The following is a 19,070-nucleotide window of genomic DNA, read 5'->3' as shown; positions in this document are numbered from 1 at the left end:
TCCCATGCCTCCGACTTCATCCCTGCCCCCGCTCCCCGGGCTGGGAGTCTGTCGTCCTGCCCCGTGACAGGCCCACAGCTCCCGGGCCACCACCCCCAGCAGAGGGCCCAGGGCTTCGGGCCCCTGCCGGGTCTGCGTGGGAGGCTTCCTCGGCCCCCCCCCGGCCTCCCAGGTCTCCGTCTCTAGGACCCTGCAGTGCGTATGCTGGGGGACAGCCCCAGGGGAGGTGGGGGCAGGGGGAAGGCTGGGGCTGCTCCCCCAGACGGTGGTTTCCGCTGTCTGCACCCCAGCCTGAGGAGCCCTGGGCGCAAGTGGCCCCATATAGGCCAGCGCAGCTTGATCCGGTTCGTTCCGCAGAGGGAGCTGCCATGCGCAGCCCTGACCCCTGGCATAGGCCCCGGCCGTGTCCCGTCTCACCCGTCTGTGCCTTCCCCTCGCCTGGGCACCAGCGCCCTGGCCACGGAAGGCCAAGCGGGTGATGGATGAGGGACCCTTGAGGTCCCTCCCCAGAGCTATTCCCGGCCTCACGGCCTCACGCCTCCCGCCCAGCCCCACAGCTGGGATCCTCGGCTGGGGGCGGGGCAGCCCCTGCCTATAAAAGCCCCGGCTCCTGGAAGCCCAGACCCTCCATGCGACCTCTGCACGCTGCAGCCCGTGACCCCTGCCAGAGCAGCCATGACGGGAAAGGCCACCTCGGAGGTCACTGAGGAGCATGCCTCCGAGCCCCCAGAGGAGCCCGCACAGCCCTCGGAGGAGGAAGTCACCGCACCAGAGGCCCCTGTGGCTGCCCCTCAGGCACCTGCCCCCACGGCGGCCGAGCCTGCGCCTCCCAGCGAAGGTGTCGTGCCTCAGCCGTCTCCCCTCCTCAGATGTGCCCAGTGCCCCCCAGCTGCTGACGGTGCAGGACGTGAGTGACCGGGCAGTGACAGTGAGCTGGGAGCCCCCGGAGAGGCTGGGGCGGCCGGGGCTGCGGGGCTACGTGCTGGAGCTGCGCCGGGAGGGAGGTGAGCCGGGCCCCGCCAGCGCCGGTCCGGAGGAGATGGGGCGTGCGCAGGGGGCCGCCCCAGTGACCTCGGCTGCAGCCCCAGAACAGGAGGGTGGAGACGCTGGGCGCACAGGAGGCGGGGAGCGGAGAAGCTGAGGGGTGCGGGGCAGAGCAAGAGGGGGTGAGGGGTCCCCGGCCAACTTCCTGTTGCCGCCTCCGTGCTGCTGCTTCAGCTGCCCTCGGCCTCCGCACCTGCCTGCCGCACGGCTTGGTGACCGTGTCCCCTGCTCCGGACACCACTCCGCGGTGCCGTGTCAGGTGTCTGCGGCCATCTGAGAATGAGGGGTCCGGGGAGGGGAGTTGGGGGCCCACAGAGGGGGCTCACGCATCGGATCAGCGTGTGCCTGTGCCCCCACCCAGCCTCAGAGTGGGTGCCTGTGAACGCCCGGCCCGCGATGGTGACCCAGCAGACGGTGCGGAACCTGGCCCTGGGCGACAAGCTCTTCCTGCGTGTGGCAGCCGTGAGCCTGGCTGGCGCTGGCCCGCCAGCTGTGCTGGACCAGCTCGTCCACATCCAGGAGGCCGTAGGTAAAGCCCTGCTCCCAGCCCTCCGGGCACCGTGTCCGATGGACAGAGAAGCAAGCTGGGGCCGTCGCTACCCCATGCTCCTCACACGGTCAGGCTGCGTCCTGCCACCATCCGGCCATAAAGTTCCAGGTCCCTCAGCGGCAAGGGGCCGCGGGAGGTCCAGAGGTCATGCCCCTGAGGGGTCCACCCCAAGCCTTGGCAGAGGGCTTCCTGGCCCCCAGAACGAACACGCCAGGCCCCGGTGGGAGGAGGCCGAGGGCCGCGAAGGCATCTCCACCCACGGGGGGCAGTGCCCAGCTGTTGCTAAGTTCCTGTTTGTAGGGGCATTAGCCTCGGGCCTGCCCTCGCTCCCTCCCACAGCCGGTCCGATTTCAGCGGGAGGCGGGGAGCGGAGAAGCTGAGTTGATGGCAGTGAGTCACCCGGTCTGATCCAAGGTCCCTGGGGACAGCCCAGGGCCCCAGGTGAAGAGAGACGCAGGCCAGCAGGTGGCCTGAGGCCTTCTCTACCTTTCTCTTTGCCCACCCCAACCCTGCCCCCCGCAGGGGGGGCCCCCACAGTCTGGACAAGGCCTCCAGAAAGGGGTTTCGTGGCCGCAGGAGGGCCATGCTTAGATTCGAAGGTGCACGTCTCAGCCCCAGGACCTGAGAAATGTGGGCCTTGGGGAGTTTGGACTCGTAGGCTGTCACAGCCGATCCGAGGAGCCGGGGACCCTGAAGGCGCCTGGAGAGTCCTGGGCCTTCCCCCAGGACCCCAGGGCCTGACTCTGGGCCCGGCCTCTACCCCGAAGCCCAGCCTTGACGGCCACACTCAGTACCCGTCACTCCATCAGAATCCCTCTGGCAGGACAGAAGGGGAGTTCCTGGAGAGAGGGGCCAGCGCCGTGAGCAAACGGGACAGCCGGGCCCTCCTCATGGGCAGGGTGGGGCCATCCAGTATCCTCGGCCGCTCAGCTGTCCCTTCCCGGACACCTGCAGCTGCCGAGCGTTCCAGGCCTGACGCACCCCCAGCCAAGCGCCCACACAGCCGACCCACGGAGACACAGTGTTCCTTCTCACTGTGTCCTCCCCTCCGCCCTGCAGGCCACCAACTGCTGCCACCTGTTTGCCACTGAGAAGCCTCAGTCGCCACCACTGCGTCCCCTCTGAGGGACAGGCGAAGCTGTGGCAGTTTCCCTTGATGGCTTTAGGGGTGGCGTCTTTTAGGTGACAGCCAGGAATGTGGCTCCCTGCCCCAGTGTGGGGCTGAAGCCAGATTTTAGGAAGGGTTTCCCAGCCGTGAGGCTGAGGGGGGTGCGTGGGTGACAGAGGAGGAAAGGTGTCTGCTGTGGTGTCAAGTGGCGGGCAAAGGCCCTAACCCTCCCTCGTGGCCTGGACACAGGCCATGGGCTGGTGGGTCTCCCTGGGGCCCCTCGGAAGGCCCTGGGCTCGTGTGGGGCGGCGGGGTGCTGGATTAGGGAATGCAGGGCAGCAGAGGGCTCCCCAACCCCTGGTGCCCAAGAACCCCACATGGAAGAAGCCCAGGGAATGCCCAGATGCTCACCAGTACCCCCTCCTGGCACCTCCTGGTTCCCAGCTCCCCCCCACACCATCTCGAGAACCATCTCCATCTTCTCCGCAAGGGCGCACCCAGCAGCCCACCGATCAGCGTCCCCACTGCGCGCTGAGCCTGGGTCTCGCTTTCATGCAGAGGCCCCCAGGATCCGCGTCCCCGGCCACCTCCGTCAGACCTACATCCGCCAGGTGGGAGAACAGGTCAACCTGCAGGTCCCCTTCCAGGTGCGTGCCTCCGGCTTGGGTGGCGATCAGAACCCCATCCGAGGGGCCAGAGGAGCCCAGGGAGTGCCAGGGGCCCCGGGGCCCGGCCCAGGACACAGTCACGGCCAGACCCGCCTCTGGACGCCCCGCTGCAGCCTGGGACACAGGGCTGGCCGGGCGTCTGGAGGGTGGGGATCTGGGCAGCACCCGTGGCTCCAGCCTCTGCTGCTCCTCCTGGGCAGGTGGGGGTGGGTGGCTCCCCCAGACACAGCCTGAGGTCACCTCCCTCCCAGGGGAGCCCCAAGCCCCACGCCTCGTGGACCCACAACGGCCATGCGCTGGACGGCCAGCGAGTGAGCGTGCGCTCTGGGGACCGGGACTCCATCCTCTTCATCCGTTCGGCCCAGCGCTCAGACTCAGGCCGCTACGAGCTCACCGTGAGCCTGAAAGGCCTGGAGGCGAAGGCGGCCATCGACGTCCTGGTCATTGGTAGGGGCCGGGAGGCTGCACACCGGAGGCCAGAGCCCCCTGCCTCCTACCCCGGAGCTCCTGGGGTCAGGCCAGGGGCGAGGCCAGGGGGTGCAGTGGGAGCACCTTGGGCGTGGGGCGTCGTGGCGAGCCCACCCTCCTCGTCACCCCCAAACTCTGGTCCTGCAGAGAAACCAGGGCCCCCCAGCAGCATCCGGCTACTGGACGTCTGGGGCTGCAACGCGGCCCTGCAGTGGGTGCCACCCCAGGACACGGGCAACGCAGAGCTCCTGGGGTACACGGTGCAGAAGGCCGACAGGAGGACCGGGGTGAGGCCGCCTGCCGGGAGTCCCGGGCCTGATTCTGGTGTCCCTACCGCTAGCCGGCCAGACTCTCGTGTGGCCTTTGGTTCCTCCCAACGACCAAAGAGGGGAGGGTCTCAGACTCCAGGTGGCACTTGTGGAAACGTCACATGTGTGGAAATCACTGGGAATCTCGCTAAAATGCAGATTCTAACTAAATAGGCTTGGAGTGGGGCTGAGACCCTGAACTTCCAAGGAGCCCCCACGTGACCCCGAGTTTGTAGGTCCTCGGTCCCCAGTGCGAGGCTCTGGCATTCTCTGAGGACCTCGGAGAGGTCGACCGAATGAAACGGGGCCCCGTCTTCCAATTCAAAGTCCCTCAGGCTCGAGGCTGAACAGTTCAGCCTCCCAGGAACAGGGCACAGACGGGCCTCTGGGGGTGGCAGGGTGGCAGGTGCGGTGACCTTGCTGCCCGCAGCAATGGTTCACGGTGCTGGAGCGCTGTCGCCCGACCACCTGCACCGTCTCCGACCTCGTCGTGGGCAACGCGTACTCCTTCCGGGTCTTTTCGGAAAACCTGTGTGGACTCAGCACCTCGGCCGCCGTCACCAAGGAGCTGGCGCACATCCGGAAGGCAGGTGGGTCTGGGCCGGGCCCACCTCCGCCCCCTCCTCCTCTGCGTGTCAGCCGCCCTCCCCGCGGGGTCCCTGAGCACCTCCCCGTCCACAGCCACGCAGCTTTGGAGCCACGTGGGGCCCGACTCGACAAACACGTCGAGCAGACCCCTGCCAATAACTGCTCCCTCGGGAGGCCGTGCGTTTATCCTAAAGATGCCATGTGGCTGCTAACATCACGGCGGTCACTGGCTCTCATGGGCAGTGTCCCCAGGGAGCCAGCCTGCAGGGCAGTGTGTACGGACGGTGGACGGCGGACTGTGGCCAGTTTGCCGAACACACAGACCTCCGGCCCTCGTGTGACACCACAGAGATGGACAAGCGAGATACGGTGTTTGCTGTCTCCACTCGGGGCGCATCCCCCTGCGTCCCATGTGACGTCCCAGCCCGTCCTCCCCGTCACCCTGCCTCCCTGCACAGCCACACTCTGGAAGCCACGCTCTCCGAGCTGCACAGAACGAGGAAGAAACGTGTGCTCGAAGGGGCAGAAGTGAAGTGTGGTGTCGCTGGGCTTGGCCTCCACCCTCAGCCAAGACCACTGGTCTCCCCGCCCGCTCTGTGCCCCCTCCCGACCCAGCAGGAGGGGCTCGCTGAGACACCCGCTGAGTGCCCACGGTCTGGCCACGCCCGGCTCCCCAGGGACGCCGCAGCCTGGGGTCCACAGGAGGGAGCAGGACAGGCGGGTCACCCGCCACCCTCGGGGCGTCCAGATAGCCACAGGCATCATGCGACCTTGCACCCCAGTCACCCACCCAGGGCCTTATTTCCCCATCTGTCAAGTGGGGTGACGAGCTCACCCTGCAGAGATTGTGTCAGATCAAGTGAGAGGCCTGAGTGGCAGCTACAGCGATTTGTGTAGGAAAAGAGGTGAGGTCTCTTCCTGTAACCTCGCATTCAGCACGTTTTCTCCCCAAATCCAGGGATTATTGCCAAACCTCGAGGATTTGTTAAGAGAGACTTCTCGGAAGCCCCGCTGTTCACCCAGCCCCTGGCCGACCGCACCTCCACCGCGGGCTACAGCACACAGCTCTCCTGCAGCGTGCGCGCCTCACCCAAGGTGAGCAGGGGGCTGCGGGCTCACACCAGGCCTCCTGGCCTCCTTGGGGAGCCCCGCCCCGGTCCACAGCCTCCCCAGCACTCCCGTGACCATGCTCCCCCAGCCCAAGATCATCTGGATGAAGAACCAGGTAGACCTGCAGGGCAACCCCAAGTACCGCACCCTCTCGGAGCAAGGCGTCTGCACCCTGGAGATCCGGAAGCCCAGCCCCTTCGATTCCGGTGTCTACACCTGCAAGGCCATCAACGCTCTGGGGGAGGCGTCTGTGGACTGCCGGCTGGAGGTCAAAGGTGAAGTTTGAGGAGGGTCAGCAAGGCCATCTCTCCTCTGTGCTGGACGAGGCTGAGTGCTGAACCTCAGGGCGAGTCAGAGGTGTAGAGGTCAAGGTCAGACGGCCAGAAGGACTTTCCATGCGGGAGGGTGGCCTGATGGGGCATGGGGTTTGCAGGGCCTGCCTGGGGTGGTCCTGTGGCTCTCCCACCCCCTCAGCTCTCCCACCTCCCCCCCAGCTCTAACCTGTGGGCTCCTCTCCCAGCCTCAGCCACACACTGAAGAGCCGCTGGAGGCAGCTGTGACGGGAGGGAGGTAAGCGGCTGGGCCCACTGCCCGCACTGCCTCTGGGCAGGGGCTGGACCAGGGCCGGGGCAAAAGGAGAGGGCAGCGGTGAGCTCCGGGTACAGACCTGCAGCCACACACAGCCACACACAGCCCCACGGGGGTCCCAGAGACACCGGAGCAGCGCGGCTGGCAGGGCTCTGCGGCTGGGGCCTGGACAGCAGGGACTCAGAGGATGGTCTAGTCCTGGCTCTGAGGGACCAGGGCGTTCTCTGTTTGCTCATCAGAAAAGTAGAGACAACCACCTGTGCCTGCCTGCCCTGCACAGGTCACTCTGAGGCTCTGGACAGTGAGGAGGTGGGCAGAGCTCGGACCCAGGCTTCGAGCCCGAGAGATGGAAGTCTGGGGAGGGGACGGGCGCTGCCTTCCCACCTCTGCCCAACACCTGGGGCTCGTCAAGCGTGCTCTCCGCCAGGTGCTGCAGACCTGAGGGCTCAGGGCCACCAGGCCCACCAGGACCAGAATCAGCTCCCCAGATGTCCCAGGCCCCCGTCTCCATAGCAATGGCGGATGGCTCTGCTCCCAGCCCCGGCCTGGCTTCCTGGGCACAGGGCCCTGGGAGGCGGAGACGGGCAGGTCCTGCAGAGGGGGGCGGGGCAGTCAAATAAAACTGTGTGGTGTGACGGTGCCTGGTCTCCGTGACAGTGCGCGCCTTCGGGACAGGTCCCCGCCCAGGACACCGCCAGGGGGAAGATGCCAGGGGTTTTCAGGCGGTCGCTTTCACGTTCAGAACGTGCTGCCCCAGCGTGGTGACTGAGAACACGGACACACCCGGCCTGGAGCCTCGAGCTCCGAGGCCCTCTCCCCCTCCCCCACCGCGGCTCCCTTCTGCCTGGGTGGTCCTCGCCCTCTGACCCAGCGGGGTGGGCAGCCAGCAGTGTGCGCTCCGCGAGGCTTCGCGGCCCTTTATTAGTCAGGTGGCTTCCCAGGGCACAAGGCACCACCGAGAAGGGACAGGGCCTGGAGTCGCTAGTGACACTCAGAGCCCGCCCCCCCCTCCCCACAGGGGGCAGACCCTCCCCCGCTGTCCCAAAGCCCCTGGAAACTGGGCTAAATGCCAGGGTACTGAGGACATTTAAACGCCAGGGAGACTTTCCTGCCCACGCTCTCAGGAGGGTGGTCTCTGCCTCGCTCCAGCCTGTCGCCTGTCACCCCAGGAGTGCCCACCGTCTGCCCACTTTCTCTCGTCCACACCCCCTCCCCCAAGGCAGGCAGGGTGCTCCCAACGGCTGGCATGTCTTCATCAGGCCAGAAGCAGCTGACATGGTGTCACCTGGGAGACTCCAGGCCTTTCTGCGGGACCTGGGGGAGCTGGCGGCCCAGGTGACAGGTAGCTGCACTCCAGGCTTCTCCTCGGGATGCTCAGTGCTGCCACCTGATGGCCCGCACCTGCCACTGCACGTTGGCTCTGGGCCCAGCCCCACCAGAGTCCAAAGGAAATGACTTCCGCACCCCCTTTCTGCTGCCCCCAAGTCTAGTCCTGGGCTCTCCAGGGCAACGAGAGCAGGAGCCTGGCACCCAGCATGGCCGGGCACTGGGTCCTGGGGAGTGGGGGCGAATCCCTTTGAGTCCTGACCCTTCGGCAGCTGCAGCCGCCTCTGCCTGCGGGAGGGAGAGCTCAAGGCAAAGGGCCCAGCCCCGCCCCTCTGCGCCATCCTGCCCCCGCGCCAGCACGGCCGGGCCAGCCGCGCCCTGCCCAAAAGGCCCCGCCTCTCCTCGTCTCCCCAGGCCCTGCCTGGCCGGAAGCTGAGGCCAGGCCAGTGGGGAGGTCAAGCCACAGTCCGACCCATGGACCGCCCCCCAAGTCTCCTCCAGGGCCCAGGGGTGCAGGGCGCCCACACCCCACGGCCCGGCCGGGAAAGGCTCACGGAGACGAGTGGGACGGGGGAGGAGAGGACCGGCCCGAGATGCTCTGGACGAGGGCGGGCGGGGGCAGCGAAGTCTAGTCGTCCGGCCTCTCTTCCGGGGGGCCCTCCTCCGCTGGGGGTGCCAGCCGGCAGCGGAAGTGGTCGTTAAAAATCTTCAGGAAGGTGGCCCGGAACTTCTGGATGCGGAAGGCGTAGACGATGGGGTTCATGGCGGAGTTGCCGTGCGTGAGGAAGATGGCGACGTAGGTGAGGGTGCTGGGCTTGCGGCAGGCGGGGCAGAACAGGGTGACGCAGTTGAGGATGTGCAGCGGCAGCCAGCTGAGGGCGAACAGCAGGAGCACCAGGGCCAGCGACTTGGCGATGCCCAGCTCCTTCCCGTAGTACTTGTGCGGGTCGCCCGAGGAGGCCGACGCCTTCTTGCTGAGCTGCTTGCGGATGAGGTAGAAGACCTCCAGGTAGACCAGGGCCATGAGCAGCAGCGGGGGCAGCACCCAGGCGAAGAAGTTGAAGTAGACCATGTACTCCATGCTGATCACCTTCTCGAACTCGCAGTGGATCACGGGCTCGCCCACGCTGCCGTTGGCCGCCCAGGCCCGCTCCACCTCACGCAGGTTGTTCCAGCCGAACATGGGCGTGAGGCCCACCACGAAGGACAGGGCCCAGCAGCCCGCGATGGCCGCCGCGGCCCTCCGGGGAGTCACCACCGTCTTGTACCTGGGGAGGAGGCAGAGTGTGAGGCTCGGCCCGGCCAGGGCGCCGTGAGTGGCTGGAGCGCCTCGTTTTCGGGATCTAAGATTCAGGCCAGAGCGTGCAAGGCGCTGGCTCTTTGCCCCTGCAGACAGTGGAGACCTGGTTAATGGCAAAGATCGCAGTGGAGGGCAAAGGGCACCCTTCAGGCGTTTTAATAAGATGACCAAGGTGCAATTCGCTCACGTGCACTTGGCACACCCCCACCAGGAGTGGCCTCTTGGGGCAGGAAGGCCCTGGCAGATGGAGGGATGTAGGTGCAGTGTGGTCCGTGACCACCCAAGGCCACATGGAAGGTGGCAGGCTGTCCTGTGCCTCCTGACGCGTCCGCCTGACCAGAGCAGCCCTGTGAGGGACGAACCACTCCCCCGTGGGCACCTGACGTGACTGTCCGAAAGCCCTCGCCAGCCCTTCTATGGCTGTTGCCTTCGTCTCCCGCCTGCGCCTCCCCCCCCTCCCCCTTCCGCTCGGCACAGGGCTCCCTGGAGCGGCCGATCTCGGGAGCCAGCTCTGCCCACCAAGCCAACGGGGAACTGTGCTCAGGAAAGAAAACGGACGTCCACCGAGCAGTCCGGGCTCCGAGGGCCTGGCCTCCATGCGGGGGCACGGCGCAGGCGGGGCCTTCGCAAAGCGGACGCCGAGTCTCTCTGTGCCGGGAATGAGGGTGGACACCGATCACACGGAAGTGAGGGAGTGAGTCAACAGGACAGCCTTAGGCCGTGACGTGCCCTGGGAAGGGACATAAGGGGTGATTAAGGGCCAAGGGCTACCCAGCTCTATACACGTCACGACACACACTGAACACGAAACGTTTGCGGGAGACGAAAACTGACCGACTGCCCACCCGCACTGAGGGCTGAGGGCTTCGATGCCCCCACTTCCCCTCAGCCCAGTCCAGCTAGCGGCCGGTGTGTCCTCTGCACACACACTGGCCTTGAAGCAAGTGTCACAGGCTGGGGCCGCCCGGCTCCGTGCTGAGGAGCTGGCTCAGGTGGCAGCCTCCCTCCCGCTGTGTCCTGCGCCTGCAGGGCTGTGGCTGGCTCTCTCACAGCGAAGACGCCTGCGGGCCCCTCGTCCTGGACACCTCTCCAGCATCAGTCACTGCCCCAGAAGGCGTCACGGGAACGGAAGGGGAATGAGCCGGCCCCGCCCCCCGCCCCATGTGGAAAGCGAGCACTAGATGAGACCTCGGGCACCTTGTCCCAACCTCCATATCTTCCCAGCAGGGTCACCGAGGGCCCTAGGAGACTCCGACACCCCGGCTCTTGTGTCCCCAAAGCCACCGAGTTTGCTGTGCCTCCTGAGGCTCTCTCAGCTGAGCCCTTGTTCTCTGGCTGTGACTGAGCCCAGGCCCCTTGTGGGTCCCCAGCATGATGGCTGGCTGGTGTGGCCCCAGAATCAGAGACTGAGGTGGGCCCCGGCCCGCAGCCCATGAGATCGCCTTCCTCCGCGAAGCGAGACGGTGAGGCCCCCGTCGGGGGACAGGACCTGAGGAGACGGCTGTGGATCACCCTGTGAGCACCCGTGTTCCCACTCCTGGGCCCCCACAGGCCCCAGCCCCCCCAAACAGCCACACCTGGAGCACCTCCCGCATCTCGGGGCCCCCCTCAGGGTGCTCCCCACAGCCGTGTGGGGATAAACTCTGAGCAAGAGTCCACAGGCAGGACCAAAGGGACCGTTTTGTCACCAGAGAAGCCAGCGGGAGGACATGGTGCCCAGGGCCAGGCTTAGCGGGAGCAGCTGCAGACGGGCAGGGCCTCTGTCTGCCACACTGCAGCTCACGTTCCTCCCTCAGGGACCCGCCCCGTCCTGTGTACGGAATCCCCACTTCACGGGTTATCGATTCGAGGCCCAGGAAGGGGCAGCGACTGGCCCGGGCCCCTCCCGGGCGACGGGCTCACTGGAGGCCATTCGAGTGCGGGCGGTCGGCGGACTGGGCACATCTGACTCACTTTGAAATGGGAACGTCTGGCCCTGTTCAGACAGAGCGGCACGAGAGAGGGGGGTTGTCCAGCCCGAGGATGGGGGTCCAGCCCAGGACCCACAGGGGGACTGGTGACCCACCGGGGAGGCGGACACTGGCAGTGTGGGGGGGAGGCAACCTCTGGCTTAGGGAGGTGCCCCCCCTGCCCACCCCCGCCGGCCCCGACTGCCTGGAGCCGGGCTCCTCCAGGGCCAGGTCCCAGCAGACCCTGCAGCCTGGGGTATCAGTTCTCATCTGTTTTTCTTGCTATTTTCTCCACAGTGGGAAAGGGCTGGACCCAGGACCTTGCCTGAGGTGGGGCAGGCTCTCTCAGGGAGGCCTGTCGCCCAGAGCCAGGGAGAGGCCCACCTCTCCCCACACGGGGGCAGGGGCCTGCGGTGTGCGTGAGTGGGGCGGGACAGACCCAGGTGGGATGCAGGGTTTCTCCCGCCACCCCCACACCCCCCACCCCCGCTCAGGGGAGAGCTGTCCTCGGAAGCATGCGGTTTCCCACAGACAGCAGGAGGGGAGCAGCAGTTGGAAGCCTTGAAACCCCAAGTAGGCCCCATCCACGGGACTCGTTCAAGATGTCATTGGAGGAACTGGCCGTACACCTGCAGAGTCTCGGCCACAGTGCGCGAAGCCCCACTGTCGGCTCGGCATTGCCCTCTGGGTGCGATTTTAAAAGCGGAGAACACTAACCCCATAGCTGGATCATTGGTCATCTGTGGATGAACAGGAAAAGGCCAGGGGTCTGGAGCGGCCAGGGCACAGACTCTGGGAGGCAGGGGACAGCTGGAGGGAGGGCGGGAGGGAGGGCTGGAGGGAGGGAGGGGCCGCCGCTGAGAGCCAGCGGGGCTGCATGGGCGTGGCTGCTGCCAGGGCCGGTGGGCGTGGCCAAGTGCAGGTGGGAGGAGGCCGTCCAGAAGTCCAGCCTCTGCTCGGGCCTTGTAGAGGTGGGTTCTGGAGGCTGCTGGGCCGGGCGTTAAAGAATAACACCTAACTGATCAATAACTACAGCAACGACGATGCTAACGTGAAGCGTCACTTATCGATGCTCTTCCTGTGCTGGGCACTGGCTTTACAGACACCGAGGCGCTAGGTGCTGTTATAATCGTCATTCTCATTTTCAAACTGCAGTAACAGACGCAAAGAGCTTGTGAAACACGTCCAAGGCCACCTGCGAGGGAGAGGCAGAGGTGGCGTTTCTGAGACTGAGGCCTGCCCAAGTCCAAAGTGCACGCTGGACCAGCTCTGCCCGTCTGGGCAGGTGCGGGCGGAGGCCCAGGGCAGAGGGACACGGGGCCCTCGCCTGCTCAGCACTTCCTGAGGCCGCGCTGTCCTCAGGGGCCGGCAGGCCTGCCTGGGAACGTGGAGGGCCCTCCCTGCACCACGGAACGCTGTCGAAGGGAACGGCCGTCAGGACCGATGAACAGATCACCCGGAACAGGAAAGACCCGGCGAGTGACTGAGTGTTGTGAGCGGGGTCTGGGTGCACGGAGCTGCTGGCTCGGCCTCTCTTGGAGGAGACACTGAGCCGGGAGCAAACCGGTCACCAATAGCCTTCCAGGCAGAAACTGGGGAGCAGAGCCTTCATGGGGGTGTCAGAGATGTGCTCACAGAGAGTCACCTGGGGTTGGGGGGCATGGCAGAGGTTCCGGGGCTGATTCTCAGTGCAGGCGAAGCCGCTGCGAGCAGAGGAGTAATATAATCCGATCTGTTTCCGAAACGCGCACGCGGGCGGCGGGGGCGGCGGGAGGTGCTCCTGGCTGCCGGATGTGTTTGGGAGCAGAGCCAGCGGGACCTGCTGCTGAGCCTGGGTGTCCAGGCGAGAGGTTTGAGATGGCCTCGGGTCATCTGAGGTGACCGACCACTGAGCAGAGGGCAGTGCCATGCACTGAGCATCCCCACCCCGGGTCCCCAGAGACCCCCTTACTCTGAACGCCCTCCTGCCCTCTGTGAGGTCCGACCCACACCTGGGCGCCTCCCGCCACCCCACTCACTCTCTGAGCCTGGGAAGGTTCCCGCCTCGTTCCGATGTCACCTCCTCGGAGACGAGTCCCTGCCACTCCACAAAGGCCACCCCAGCCCTCTGTAGCTGCCCGTTAGGTTTAATTGTCGTGAGAGCTCATCGTGCCCCGATTCTCTCTCCACAGACACATTTGCTCTCTGTTTCTCTCCAGCAGGACGGAGCCTTTACCTGCGGGTTCATTTGCCACTGCACCCCCAAAACCCACCTAAGACAGTGCTCAGCAAGTACTTGTTGAATGAGTGAATAAATACATGTAAAATAAATAAATCCATGCATCTATTTATCCAACTACTTATGATTTACTCAATGATAAATAAAATTTATTCGACGATAAATTAAGATGACGTATTCAATCAGCCGAGACTGAACGAGGCCCTACCACAGAGCACACGTCAGAGCACTAGGGACCGGGACTCCGTGGTGGGCCCACAGAAAGAGATCAGTTCAGGAAGGCAGAGCCGGGGCCCTGGACACAACCACGGCGCCTGGATGGGGAGCTGCGCAGAACGGGCTGCTGCGTCAGACAGCCGCCGGGCCCTGAGACATAAGGCTGCTCTGACCAGTGCCCCTCGTGAGGGGTCTGAGCAAGTGCCCCAGGCCACTGGTCAGCCCCGTGCTGCCCCGCATGACGTGAGACCAGGAGCGGCTCCGGCCAGACCCAACCTCCCCGGAGCCTCCCGGAGCCTCCCGCCTGCAGCCTGCAGAAGCTGCGTCTCCCTCTTGGCCTAACTCCCAGCAGGAGCCAAGAGCCCGAGCTCCCCACTGGGCTCTTGGCTTTCTGAATCGGATCCTGTCACAGTGAGATCGTGTCCAGCCAGAGACCAACTGTGCAGAGAGCCAGGCTCCCCCTGGACGCCAGCAGGGCGAGCTGGGGCGTGTCTGAGGACGTGAGCGGGCAGCCTCCTCGGACAGGAGAGGCTCGGTGGGCGATGAGTCGACCAGGGGCCGAGGCAGGAAAGGGCACCGGGCAGAGACGGGGGCGATGGGCCTGGGGCCCCACGGCACCGTCCTTGGCAGACGGAGCTGACCGGCAGAGGGGCTGAGCCACTGCTGAGTGGACGAGACCGGCCAGGCTGGCCCTGAGCCAGTCCACCCTCGGCTTCCCCTCCACGCGCCGCCTGGCTCTGCGTCACCAGGCACTGGACCCTGCAGGTGGCATTTCTCAGCCTCCTGGTCACCTGGGTCCATGGGGTCACTGCAGAGGGGAAGAAACTGGGACGCCTCACGGACACACGCTGGCGTCAGACAGCAGTTCCCCTGCGGTGCGGCTCGACCTCCCACCAAAAGGCGTCCGGGGCCCTGCAGCCCCCGAGCTCCAGGACCCGCACCCCCTGCTGCAGCCGGGCCCGAGGGGGGCTCCCGCTGTCGCTCCGGTCCGAGTCACCTTGCTGTCCCCCGTCTAGCCTCTCAGGGGCTTCGTCACCTGTCTGACCAAGTCCTGGCATTAAAGGCCTTCGGCGGTGCGCACCTAATGGATTCTGTGCTCCCGGGTGGACTGGAGGTCCAGGCATGATGCTGAGACAGGGAGCGTCCAGCACAGCCGCCACAGACAGCTCCCCACGGGGGTGGGAGAGCCCAGCAGCCTCTCAGTAAACCGTGCCGACTCAGGAGGAAGGAAAGTCTGCATGGTGGGTTGGGAAAGGCCAGGCCGTCCCTACCCCGTCACCTGCCCCGGTCACCTGCCCCTTGCACTGAGCCTGCAGGCCGGGCGGGGGCCAGAGGGGTCAGCACCCTCGCTGTCCCGCAGCTTGGATGGCACTGAGTCCTGCGGCTCCCTTCCCCGTCCTCCGCGGTCTGAGTAGCAGGGCTCGAAGCCTCGCCTCCTCCTTCCTGCCTCCTCCTTCCTCCCTCCCTTCTCGCTGAGACCTCAGCCACTTGTAACTGGAAGCTCAGATCCCAGACGGGGCAGCGAGGCTTTCAGACTATTAACCTACTTCCTGTGGGGAGAGGCTCCCTCCCCGAGGAGAGCAGGAAACCAGACAACCGAAGGCGCCGGGCGCCCAGGGCCAAGCGCGTGAAGCGCAGCACCTTGGAAGCCGGTGGGGCCAGGTGCCCGGACCCGACGACCCTGCTTCAGGCATCACCCACCATCCCAGAGTCGGGGTCCCGTGTCCCCTGAAGGGGACCGTCTGACAGCCCAGGGCCAGCCTGCTGAGCTGCAGGGGACAGAGGGACACTGAGCCCTTTGAAAGAGAAGTACGTCGATGAGGTGGCCAGTGTGACAGGCCTGTCGCTTGCTGAGGATGAGTAACGGCTCAGGCTGCAGGGAGAGACAGGCTGAGGGAGCTTCGCGCTGCAGAGCAGAGGGGACTCACACGCCTTCTCCGTGCTGTGTCCCCAGCTTGCACAGGGGCCTGCGGCGGTGCCGCATCGGGATCGGGTTCTCAGATGTGGGGGAGGCGCCTTTCAGTCCCTATCCCTTCCCCGGGTCCGGGAGGTTGGGGACGTCCCCACACACGGGACAGGAGGCCCGGGCACTGCTCTGAAACGCCCCTGCCTGGACTTCCAAGGCCGGGAGCAGCCCCTGCCTCCAGGGACCGGCGGTTCCCCCAGAGAGGGTGTCTGACCCGAGCGAGGGGCTCAGGAAGCCTTGCCGGACCTCGGCCGTCCTCACTCTGAAACTCAGCCCTGCAGCTCTAGGGCGAGGCCAGGGTGGGGAAAGACCAAGGCTGAGGGGCCCCTGACTTCCTGGGTGAGATGGGACTTGGTGGCCTGAGAGTGCCTGGCCAGCGAGGACTTCCTACGGTGCTCACGGCACCCGCGGTGTGGAAAGGGGTAAAATCCCATTTCCAGTGACGGGGAAGGGAGCCGACGGCGTCACTGGCCCGGCAGGCGGAGAGACCAGCGTGGCTGGCGCGGGGGAGCGGAGCTGGCAAGGGCTCCGTCCTCACCGCACCTGCCTCGGCATCTCCCGGGTCGTGTTGGCATCAGGGCCCGGGCTCTGGTCCAGGCGCTGCCGGGGTGGGGGTGGGGGCGGGGAGCGAGTTGGCCTCGGTGAGACCCGTCCCCTGCAGGGCATCTGTATCCTCGTTGGTGGACAGGGGCCCAAACGTGTCCGTCACCCGTGTGGAGACCAGCCAGGCATCAGCAGCGGGAGGGAGAACCGCAGGGACGAGTCCAGGCTTGCTCGAGGCCCCAGGAGGACGGTCCCTCCGAGGATGGCGTGCCCGCGCCGTGTGCCACGGGGCCGGAGGCGGAGAACGACGGGGACAGAAGAGAAATGAGCTCTTGTTGAGTGAGACGTGCTGTGGGGTCAGATCTGGGTTCAAACTGTGGCTCCGCCAGTTAGCAGCCGGTGGCCTTCAATACGTAACAATTCCCTGTCCTCGGCCTTGTCCTCGGCCCGCTGGCATGAGACTTGCTTAGCAAGCACGCTGGCTTATCTGGGCCCTATGAACAGTGGCAACTGGTGCCTGTCACCACCCGCAGGACACCCTGGACCCTCCAAAAAGTACAGGCAAAGCAGGCTGCAGGGTCGAAGATTATCGAGAGCTGCCTGCTTCACGTCCGAAGGCTGGTCACGGGCTCCAGCAGCCGCCTGACCCAGTGTGGTGCAGCGTAGTCTGAGTCCCTGGTCTGCGGGTCTGGGCGGAGCGGGTGGGTGGGGGCTCCCTGCTGGGCAGAGAAGCTCTTGGGACAAGTGGGAGGGGGACATGGGGATGCCTGGGCCCTTCCCCACACCCTCTGAGCACTTCCTGTCCTGAGGTGGGGAGGCACCGGGCCCAGGTGGCTGCGGGTAGGGCAGGACCGGGGGCTGGTGCCCTCCAAAGCAGAGAGAGGCTCAACGCTGGGTGCCTGGCACAGAGCGGGCACCCAGTAGTGCTTGGAGACGGAGAGCAGGTGCACACGATGCCCAGTTAGAACCAGAGGGGGCAGAAGGGGCGGGCGCTGGGGAAGAGGCAGAAGAAACCGTGTGAAGGAGAACAGTTGCAAACGTGGGCAACACTGTTTCAGCGATGTCAAGGGCGCCTCCAACGTGAGCAAAGCAGGAGGAGGTCGAGGCTTCTGGCCCCTTCCCACACAGCCCCCCCCCCGCCGGCAGAAGAGCCTGCCGCCCTCCCCCCCAGATAAGGGGCCTCTGCGGAAACCCAGGACCTACTCCCAGGTCCTGCCTCAGCCGCCCAGCCCGACACATGAAGCCGCTTGACTGGCGGTTCTACAGGAGCCTAAGCGCAGTCCCTGCAGCCAGCCCAGGCCCCTCAGTGCTGGCCGAGCTGGGGTGCGCGAGGCCCGTGCTCTGCGGGGAGCTGGCCCTGAGGCCGGATCAGCAAACCCGTTCTCATCACTCCTCCCTCCTCAGCCACCTGCGCGACCTTGGCTGAGGCGACCGCAGTCATGCTGGGGGGGTGGAGCTTATTAAATCAAACCCTTTTTTTCTATCTACTATTCTCCAAAACTTCAAAACGCAGTGCTCAGAGCTGGGAAAGGAAGGTGCAAACGGCTGGCAGGACGTGCTCTGCGGCCTCCGCGGGGGGACGCCGCCATGCCTCCCTCCTTCACCGCCGTCGACACCCACATTCTGGGCCACTTGGAAGGTCCAACTCAAGTGGCCCCAGCTTCCAAGCCCCACGAAAGCCTGACCCCTCCGGTTCCTCCCCTAACCTCTGCCCGGCACGAGGCCAAGGGTGGGATCGGACACGAGCTGCCGGGTAGCGAATCACACCTCGTCTATGAAGTGGAGCCAGCTCTGCCGCCCCCTCCTGCTGTCCCCATCGTCACCAGGGGCACTCAGCTTCCCAGCAGGAAGGCAGCACCTCCCAGAACAGGACACTGGGCGACTTACCCAAGGTCACACAGCTGGCGGCAGCCTCCACAGGCCCTGCCACGTGTCCTGGGCACGGATTCCCACGAAGCCATGAGGAGCTTGAGGATGGGCCAGTCTTACAGTCCCCAGCGTCCGGCCGCAGCCGAGCTTCTCAAGGCCATGGCACCAGAATCTGTCCCAAGAGCAGCTCTGCCCACCGCGTTTGGGGGGGCTGATGTAGGAGCTCAGGGAAGGGAAAGCCTCGTCTCGCATCGTGTAGGAGACAGCAACACAAATCCCACCAGGTCTGAGGCGAATCCACCGTGTGGCCTGTTTGTCCTCACGGAAAGCCACGCCCTCTGTACGTGGGCCGGAGAGGGGACCAGGACAGTGCAGCAAGAGGCTCCCCCCTCAGCGGCACGGCTGCTGCCAGACCAAGGTCCTTCTTGGGGCAATGCCAGCTCGTGAGTGACGAGAGAGGATTTTGATGTCTCCAGGAAGGTGACAGGAGGGCGCACAGCTGGGCAGTGTTTGTGCCGAGGCTGGGCCCGACTCCACCACGCACCTCCGCGGCCTCTGGGGTCTCTCCTGCTGCCACAGCACCAGCGACACCCCCAAGCTGGCTCCCCGCACTGTGAGTGCGGCAGCGTGCAGGGGAGCTGGGCCCCGAGAGCAGGCGGGCTGGGCGGATCTGCGCCCGGCAGCACCCCGCTCCCCGCTGTGCCCGCTCAGCCTGGCCTGAGCCGACTTTTCTCGTTATCTGCAAACCCTGTGTCCTGTCTGCTTTGCAACCTGCACATAGGGACAGCGGCCGAGGGAGCGCGCGATCCGCAAAGAGCATCCACTTAGGTGTCTGGCAGGCGGGTCTCAGGTCCCGCTGTTGCCACTTGTTAGCTGGGTAACAATTCTCGAGCTGCTTTACCCCCTGGTTCTCAACGTCTTTATTGGAAAAACAGCATCGTTACCAGCCTTGCAGGACTAAGGTCAGATATGCCACCAAGGAGGCAGCCAGCGGCTCGCAGGGCCCGCCCCTTCCAGGCTGCATCTCTGTCCCCAACCCTCTCAGGCCGGGCAGGCCCCTGGCTCACGCAGGGTGGCAGAGAACAGGGTGGAGACACACCCTCACCTGTGCAGAGGGCGGCAGCCACTTCCCCACTTTGCCACGGGGCTTGCGGCTCTGCCCAGTGAGAACCCGCAAGCCTCACTGGCGGTGGGCGTGTCAGACAGACCACCCTCCGCAGCACCCCCCGGCCCCCCCCCCCCCGTGCGTGC

General features: G+C 65.7%; 2 protein-coding genes across 2 annotated transcripts in view; one reads left to right on the top strand and one right to left on the bottom strand.

Annotated features, from left to right (window-relative positions):
- Positions 1-401: 401 nt before the first annotated feature.
- On the top strand, positions 402-7,058 carry MYBPH (myosin binding protein H). Its single transcript, XM_006908314.2, has 11 exons — positions 402-838; positions 870-1,004; positions 1,406-1,573; positions 3,261-3,349; positions 3,622-3,817; positions 3,986-4,125; positions 4,577-4,736; positions 5,693-5,829; positions 5,933-6,119; positions 6,365-6,414; positions 6,713-7,058. Exons 1-10 carry the CDS (start codon positions 676-678, stop codon positions 6,379-6,381), a joined length of 1,392 nt encoding a protein of 463 aa, XP_006908376.1. The 5' UTR covers positions 402-675; the 3' UTR covers positions 6,382-6,414; positions 6,713-7,058.
- A 1,219-nt stretch (positions 7,059-8,277) lies between these two features.
- The window catches only part of ADORA1 (adenosine A1 receptor), a 20,855-nt gene continuing 10,062 nt past the window's right edge, over positions 8,278-19,070 (bottom strand). Inside the window, exon 3 of the mRNA XM_006908307.1 lies at positions 8,278-9,026. Within this exon, the coding sequence (XP_006908369.1) occupies positions 8,387-9,026 (640 nt within the window). The 3' untranslated portion in view covers positions 8,278-8,386. The remainder of the gene's footprint in view (positions 9,027-19,070) is intronic.

This window comes from Pteropus alecto, unplaced genomic scaffold (assembly GCF_000325575.1).
Source record: "Pteropus alecto unplaced genomic scaffold, ASM32557v1 scaffold563, whole genome shotgun sequence".
Lineage (NCBI taxonomy): Eukaryota > Metazoa > Chordata > Mammalia > Chiroptera > Pteropodidae > Pteropus > Pteropus alecto.
This window is presented reverse-complemented; position numbering and strand designations above follow the sequence as displayed.

Bases quoted from the DNA above. Each gene is read 5' to 3' on its own strand.
- MYBPH (XM_006908314.2), top strand. From the start codon at position 676: ATGACGGGAAAGGCCACCTCGGAGGTCACTGAGGAGCATGCCTCCGAG. The intron at 839-869 runs GTGTCGTGCCTC...TCCCCTCCTCAG, and splicing joins GCCTGCGCCTCCCAGCGAAG to ATGTGCCCAGTGCCCCCCAG. The intron at 3,350-3,621 runs GTGCGTGCCTCC...CCTCCCTCCCAG, and splicing joins ACCTGCAGGTCCCCTTCCAG to GGGAGCCCCAAGCCCCACGC.